Below are 8,939 nucleotides of genomic sequence, written 5' to 3' on the forward strand. Positions count from 1 at the left end.
ATTATTACCCTGTATACATGTATAATTACACTATAGGAGTGACTCTGCACCATGTACAACCAGAGGAATGAGAAGTTGTGCTCCATTTGTGTACAATATGTCAAAATGCATTCTACTGTTGAGAGAGAGAGAGAGAGACAGACAGACAGACAGACTAGATCAGAGGTTTTCACAGTGCTCCATGAGATACAGAGCAGGAATTTAGATCTCTTTCCTAACTTACTACTAAATTAATAATTTGTACATTTGATTTAGCATCTGATTATTGAGACTAAGCTGTTTATTTTCCCCATGATATAGGGTAAATAACTTACTGAGGAAAATAAACTATTTCCTCTCTTCCTCCTATTTCAGTAAGAACAATGTAGAATAGCTGGGTTTGTACACTGAATAATCAGAGCAGCATAAAATTGGTTTATATAAGTAAGAGAGATTATTATAAAAGTTTCTTGGTAATTCTAGAACGAAATGATTGGGCTATTAAAATAAAGAAACTAAATAAGGAGCAACTGTGAACTCAATGGTGGAAAATTTTCTGATCGCCACTGAAAACTTTCAAGAGATTTAAATGTTTGATTTAAAATATATAGTACAAAGCAAATTAGAATACTTGATGTTTGTAAGTCCATGGGATACTACAAACTTAAGTACTAGTTCCTTATCTACAATTTTGCCTCTTATGCAGTAAGATCCTTCCTCTTAAGACTGAATATTTCTAAGAGCTGACCACTATGATATTTTAAAATATCATTAGCTAGAACTTCTTAACCAACTGAGGGCAACCAAGGTGGAGAAATGTAGTTAAATATGCAACACACTACTTGTTAAACTAAATCTAAAATTAGATAAACATTAGGACATCTCTTAACAGGAGAATGTTTTCCTTACCCAAATACCTATGCCCAATATTTCTAATATATTTATTAAAAAAACGGGTAATTTTTAAAATAAATCTTTAGGGAATATTATCTTTTAAACTCTGAATGTGTACTATAGTCAACACTGTACCTTAATTGGACCTGCACTGTGAAGTCACATTTGGTCCCAGAAATATCCCTAAAATAGAATAAGAATTACAGTTATTTTCAAAATATGTACGTGGAAGCTGATTCAAAGATACATTCTAGAGAAGTTTTTCAAATTATCAGAGATGTAACTATTCTTAAAGTAAGTAACAGACTATAATAATATTTTCAACACTATTATTAGTATGACAACTAACATTAACTTACTCAACACACTGTTTTTAAAAAAATCACTTTATCAAAGGCCAAACTGCAAATTATATCTGAGGAAAACTTACATGGAACTACTGATTTGTTGCACTTGTTGTGGTGTCAATGCAAATGCAAAACAGGTTTCTCGAAAGCGCTGACTGTTGTCTGATGCTAAAGAAGACAAGAATTATAATTTTAATTGTTAGGTATCAATACAGAAGACAATAGCAAAAAGCACAGGTCTTTAATTCACTGAAGCATATTCTAGAATTTAGATACCAAGATAATTGAAGCACTGAAAAATAAGAAGTATGCTATTATAATATAATAAACACAAAGATACAAAATGACTAACATCAAAAATTAATGCATTGATTAGAATTCAGAAAATAAGATGAATTAATAAAAAATGATCACATAATGTATGCACACATTAAGAACATGTATAAAAACATATTGATGTTTAATTTTATTTAAAATAGAAGAAACTTATTTAAAGATTCATGGTTTATGAGTTCGTAACAATATCTGCCTTGAGACCTACCATGACAAGATGGCATTCAATATTAAAGGCAAATGAAGAGTTTCATCGTCTCCTATTTAACTATTATCATACAAGTTTTATACAATAAATATCATATATAGCTTCTCTTATTCTTTGATGACTTCACTTCAATGTTTGCTTGTTATTATCTCGAAGAAGGAAAGAATTATAAGAAGGGAAGGAAAGAGAGAGAGAGGAAGTGATGGAAGGGCATAGCAAAGGGAAAGATAAAAAAACATCAAGTGAACACAGGCTGGAGCAGGGACTCTTAAGCTATGCTGGCTCTTTCTGTACTGCGGATGGAAGGAAGGGGTGATCTATCCCTGAGCTACGTCCAGATTCATTTATTTATTTACTTATTTATTCATTCATTCATCCCTTTATGGGTATGAGGATGACTGAACCCAGGGATGCTTAAACTCTGAGTCATATCCCCAGCCCCCTTTTTCTTTTTAATTTTTATTTTGAGATCAGTTCTCATTAAGTTGCTGAGGGTGACTGAATTCTGGCTCATCCTGCCTCAGCCTCCCAAACTGCTGGGATGACAGGAATGTACCACCATGCAGGGCTAATCTTTTTATTTGGGAACAGGGTATTGCTTTGATCACCCCAAGCTGACCTTGAACTTTATGCTGGTTCTTTCTATGATATGAGAACATAAGGAGAAGGTGTCAGTTTGAGGCCAAGAAGAGGCCTCTCCCCAGACATCCTGATCTTGGACTTCCAGCCTCTAGATCCTGAGAAACAAATTTCTGTTTATAAGCAAAAAATAAAATAAACCATGCTGTGTGATCAACAATAGTTCTACTGGCTTTCCCTGTATATACATGTGTGCATCTATACAGGTGCACATGTATGTATATATTTATATACACACGTGTATATATATGTATAAATGTACAAACACAAATGTATAGAATATAACCTCAGTTCTTGGCACAAAGAAGCATTGGAGGACTATTATTTGAGTAAAGGAATACAAAATCTAAGAAATATCAGATTAAACTACTTAAACAGTCCTTTTCCAGGGCAATTTCCTAGAATAAAGGCACCACTGAGAATAAAGGGCCAAGGAGTTCCTGGCCTGTGAGTCCCTTAAGACATGCTAGAAAAGCAAATGAGGTTGGCTACTTCAGTCTCTTGCTTAAACTGGGTTTGATAGTATTTGCAAAGCAGAACTTCCTTTACAACTGCCACCCAAATTATAGTATGTCATATCTAAAAATCTGTACAAACTGGGCATGGTGGCGCATGCTTGTAATCCTAGTGGCTCAAGAGGCTGAAGCATGAGAATGGCGAGTTCAAAGACGGCCTCAGCAACTTAATAAGACCTTGTCTCTAAATAAATATAAAAAGGCCTAGTGATGTAGCTCAGTGGTTAAGTATCCTTAGGCTCAATCCCTAGTACCAAACAAACCCTGTATAAAATATATCACTTATAAAACAAATGAAAAGGTGCCCTGATATAAAATTTCATCTCAATGTGTGTGTGTGTTTGTTTGCTTTCCCCTTGATACTGAGGTGTGAACCCAGGGGTTCTCTACCACTGAGGTACAGCTCCAGCTCTTTTAAATCTTTCTATTTTAGATAGGGTCTCATTAAATTACTGAAGCTGTCCTTGAACTTGTAGTCCTCCTGCCTCAGCCTGCTTAGTTGTTGTTAGGATTATAGGTGTGTACTTCCTGCACCCCGTTACCAGTATCTCTTAAAGGTCATACTTGTGTTTCTGCTTTATGTGCTATGAGAAGGCTTTTTCCTGAAAGAATCTATCACCAAGATCAGCTGCTAATCAGAAAAGGTTATCTTAATTGTGAAGTGTCAATCTGGCAATGGCCAATAACTAAGGGCCACAATGTAGAAAAGCAAACATTTCCCTGACAGCAATGTGACTAGCTCCTTTGCTTTTCTGAGAATATAGCCCCATAAAGATTCTAGTCCAATAAGCTTAGACTAATTTAAATCTTTGGCTCCATTATAAAACAGTGCTAAAGTAATTTCCCATGTACAAAAATTTACATTCTCTATAGAGGCAAAATTTCAGATTCATTTTAGAATATATAACTATAGTGTTTGTTACAAACTGATTTAGAAAGAGATTATGGCTAAAATAATGAGAATAGTTTTCGTGCCGCACATAGAAATCAGGTTTATTACTTAATAATGTCTTATTTCTCTTTATATAGAGATTGTAATGCTCATGGGCTTGCAATTATGTATTTGGAAAACTGCTTCTCACACTGTGGTTTTCAGGCTTAATTCTACTATGAATGACAGTGAGGACTTCATAGTTTTGGTTTAAGATAGTTATCTAGGAATCTTTCAGGGACTAGCAAAAAGCTAGTAGCTCAGTGGTACAGTGCTTACATAGCATGAATGAGACCCTGGGATCAATTCCCAAGCACTGCAAAAATAAAATTAAATGCTTTTCTAAAGTGAGTTAAACTACCACTAACCCTTCCAGAAAAATTCACACCAAAAAAAAAAAAAAAAATCACATCATCCAAAACAACCAACAATATTTGTGGCATGCGTTTCAGAAGGTACAAGAGACAATTCATAGGGATACAGGGAAAATATCTGTAAAATATTGAAACATAAATATGTAAATGTTAGATTTTTACATAGATCTAATTTATAAAAAATTTAAAATTTTATGCAAAACCTTACTTACCCTTTTTAAACTTCTATTTTTTCTGTTTTTAACATACATGATATTAGTGCAATGGTAACTCCTATGAACCTCAATTTTGTCATCTGAAAATCAGGCTAATGTCTTTTCATATATGGCATATGCCCAAGAATTTTGCTGAGGGGTACATCTGATCAGTAAGTTTGCAGATGACTGATTTGGAGTCCAACCTTCCCTTCAACATTTCTATTTATTTTTCATTAGAGATGATAGAGGAGGAGGAGCCATTACTTTGTCAGGAAGAAGATGGCTGGTGATGAATTGTTTAATAGTAAGAAAGCTTACAGCCAAATAGAGAATAGCAAAATATATTAGAAACAAGAGACTACATAAACCTGGTTTTCCACTTATTGGCCATGTAACCTTAAGTACTTACATACTGTGAATCTGTTTCCTCTGATATTTTAACACCCCCATGGGGTTATTTTGAAGATAATAAGTAATATATTTAAAACAACCAACAATTTCCTGTCTGCTCATTTTTCTACTTATGTCCCTGATTAAATAAAAATATATAGTGTTGTACACTGTACAATGGGTACATTGATGCGGTACAGAACTGGCCTAAACTCACTATCCAGTGATACCCATTCTTCAAATATCTGAAGACAGCATTAATGTGCCCCTTCCTTTCTATCCCCTCTTCCTACTACATTTCAGATGATCACTAGCCTGATCTTCTCTAGAAATACCCCTGGTTGTCACATGATTTTTAAAGTGATAGCTAAAACTGAACATACTTTGTTAAAACCTGTATTATTTATTCAAAATATAGGCTGTCCTTCTATATTGGTCCACCCCCACAGTGGTCCACCCCCACACCTCCAGTGCAACTAACATCTTCCTTCCATTCAATGAAATATGAGTGGAAGCGTACAACTTGCAGCAGACAAAGCTTTAAGAGCCATCCTGTGTTTTGTCTTACTTTTCCTTCTTCCTTGATCCCAGAGGAAAGAACACAGCAAAGTCATAGTGCAACTGTAAGTAGTATATAAGAGAGAAATGAACTTTAGTTGCTAGCCACTGAGATTGCCAGCTGCTTGAAAGTGACTGATAAATTATTCCAGGTGTGATATGCATATTAACTGTTATCATCTGGTATTGCTAATCTATCCAACAATCATAAAGAAAAGATGTAAGTCCCCTTTTTAGATGATGAGGTTCAGACTCAAGTACTAACAGGTCAGCTGGGTGTGGTGGGGTATGCCTGAAATCCCAGCAGCTCAGGAGGCTGAGGCAGGAGGATCGAGAGTTCAAAGCCACTCTCAGCAAAAGTGAGGTGCTAAGCAACTCAGTGAGAGATCCTGTCTCTAAATAAAATACAAAATAGGGCTGGAGATGTGGCTCAGTGTTCAAGTGCCCAAGTTCAATCCCTTATACCAAAAATAAAAATAAAAATAAACAAGTACTAACAGGTCAACGTTATACACTTGTAAGTATAAGAACTAAAACTAGAATTCATATCTACATGCCTCCCATTTCCAAAGCCCATGCTTTCTTTACAAAAAAGTCTATTAGCACCAGGCACATTGGCACAAGCCTGTAACCCCAGAGGCTCGGGAGGCTGAAGCAGGAGGATCTTGAGTTCAAAGTCAGCCTCAGCAAAAGCAAGGCACTAAACAACTCAGTGAGAGACCCTGTCTCTAAATTAAATACAAAATAGGAATGGGCTGTGGCTCAGTAGTAAAGTGCAATCTTTATTATTATGTTTGAAATACTGTATTGTATTCTAACAGGGACACGTGAAATTTTCAATTAATTCCCTGATTAATCATTTAGGCTGATCCTAAATTTTCACCATTTGAAACAACTCTGTGAACATCTTTGGGTTCATGGGTTTGTTTTTAGAAAACTGGGGGGATAGTTATTTTCTTTTGGTCAATTCTTAGTTACCAAGATTTTAAGATCAAAAAGTACGGTTATTTTTATGAAATCTCCTATATCACATTTCTGGTTTTTGTTTTGTATTTGCAGTACTGAAACTAACTCAGGGCCTTCAGCATACTAGGCAAAATCTTTACCAATAAATTACATCCTCAGCCCACAAATGTGCTTTTCAAATGGTTGTTTTAGATATAAGATCATTAGCAATTTATGCATCTAATAATTGCACTAAGTCTGTCCAGTATGGGAGTGGTCACTAATTTAATGATTGATCAAGATCCTGGTAGAAGTTCAATTTGCATGTAAACATTTTCCATTTATTTTTGTTGAACGTCCTATTTAATTATCCAATCTTGTTCTGTATCTGTATATATGCTTCCATAGGGTATCATACATAAGAATATTAAAACCCTTGGAAATTTGCAACAAATACTTCTCCCAGACTACTTTTAAAATTTTTCATTTTGGCTATGTTTATGGATGACCAAAAGTTAAATTTTTATATAGTCTATGCACTCTGTTGACCATCTTCTTTTAAAATTCTTTCTACTAGGGCTGGGGATGTGGCTCAAGCGGTAGCGCACTCGCCTGGCATGCAAGCAGCCCAGGTTGGATCCTCAGCACCACATACAAAAACAAAGATGTTGTGTCCGCCGAAAACTAAAAAATAAATATTAAAAAGTTCTCTCTCTCTTAAAAAAATAAATTAAAAATAAATAAAAAAAAATAAAATTCTTTCTACTAATTCTAAGCTTATTTGATTCTTTTCTTATATTCAATCAGCACACAATTAAATAACCCTCCCTTCCCTATAGAAATGTTTACTTCTTTGACCATATATTAGATCTTTATTCCCAACGTGTTTCATTTCTGGGTTATCTTCCCATTGATCTTTTTTTTCATAGTGTTAGTATGGCTGTTATAAATCCATTAGGTTTTAATCTCTTATCATTATGTTTCACAATATTAATTTTTTTCAGAACTTTTAGATGGAGTTGAGACATATAATCATTTAGATAAATTTTCAAATATATTTTGATTTTTAAAGCCCAATGGAATTTTAAGTAGAAATACAATAAACCTATGAATTATTGTCAGAACTGATATCTTCACAACATTAATCTTTCTTGTCTTGGAATACTGTACCTGTGTCCATTTATTGATATCCTTAAGGATTTATTAACATTACATAAATTAGTTACATAGTTTCCATTAATATCATTCTTAGCAAAAAAAAAAAAAGAAAACCAGGAAAAATAATTCATATAATGGAATACTCTGCAATCAAAAAAGAATCAAGATGATTTCTATGTATTACATAGGAATGACTTCTTCAAAACACACATTAAAGTGGCAAAGACAAGATTTTTTGTCTTTGTGTGAGAGAAAAGACAAAAATATATAAAGCCATTGGCATTTGAGAAAAATGAAAGGATAAATAAAAAATTAATTAAAAATGGTAACCTATGGGAGTCAGGGAATGGGACAGGGAACAGGGAGAAAAATGAGACTTTTGCATATACTCCCCCATCCACCCAGTACTGGGGATTGAACCCAGGACCTTATGATGCTGGGTTGGCACTGTACCACTGAGCTATATCCCCAGTCCTTGAACTCTAAATTTTAAAATGGTTTTATAGTTTTACTTTCAAATCAAGTTCAAAAGATAAAATTAAGGTAAAATGAGTATTTAAAATGTTTTAAACATTTATGATGTTTTTAAATAGAATTCATTTTGGTTGTTATTCAAAGTGCTTTATTATATAATACTGACTTGTTTTTCTAAGTTCTATTCTCCACTCAAATTGAACTTAAAATGACTCTTTTAAGTTTTATATAGCTAATTCCTTAGGATTTGTAGATAGGCCAGCCTTCCCTTAACTACAAGGTAGGAAAACTTCTCTAACATTTACACTTTTCTTATTCATGTCTTAATCACATAGGCTAGAACTTCAAAAAGAATGTTTATAGGCGTAGTGCTCTAGACATACTTGTTTTGCCCTAAAATTTGACATACCTTTAAATACTGTAGTTCTTAAAAAAATCACCTGATTTTTAAATTTAAAATTTACACACCTGCGAATTTATTCCCAGTAAGACTGTTTCTAAAGCACATCCACTACTAAGACCATGCCTAGGGCTGGGGATGGAGCTCAGTGGTGGAATGCATGTTTCCATTTAAACCCCCAAAAGCCAATGCATTCTCAAAGAGTGAGACTTCAGGGTTCTCACCTCAGTTCCGTAATTTAATAATTGTGTGACCTCAGGAGATATGTTAGACCTCTCCACTCCTCAGTTTATTTATCTATGTCACCCTAGAATCACCTGATTATTTCTTCGATGATAAAACAGTAACATGTAGAACAGTGCATACCCAATAATAAGCACTCAATAAATGTTAGCTCTTAATAAATCTAGTGAATTAATATATTTCCTAATATTGAACCTCTTAGAAATTCTGAGAATAAACTTGTTCCTTCAATATTCTGATAAATTCTATTTGTTAATATTTTAAAGAACAGAACTGTCTTCAAAAGTGAAACTGAAAACTGAATGATAGGGAGGGACTAGGAGAGAGAGAGGGAGAGGGGGGGAGAGGGAGGGG

The 8,939-nt window shown here is 34.2% G+C and overlaps 1 protein-coding gene across 3 annotated transcripts in view; it reads right to left on the reverse strand.

The window, feature by feature from the left end:
* The window catches only part of Pias1 (protein inhibitor of activated STAT 1), a 129,973-nt gene that overhangs the window by 46,397 nt on the left and 74,637 nt on the right, over window positions 1-8,939 (reverse strand). For all 3 annotated transcript variants that reach the window (XM_015480491.1, XM_048793011.1, XM_048793012.1), the window contains 2 exons: window positions 1,304-1,388; window positions 1,009-1,056 (listed from right to left, as the gene is read on the reverse strand). In XM_015480491.1, the coding sequence (XP_015335977.1) occupies window positions 1,009-1,056; window positions 1,304-1,388 (133 nt within the window). The remainder of the gene's footprint in view (window positions 1-1,008; window positions 1,057-1,303; window positions 1,389-8,939) is intronic.

Source organism: Marmota marmota, unplaced genomic scaffold (assembly GCF_001458135.2).
Source record: "Marmota marmota marmota unplaced genomic scaffold, marMar, whole genome shotgun sequence".
NCBI lineage: Eukaryota > Metazoa > Chordata > Mammalia > Rodentia > Sciuridae > Marmota > Marmota marmota.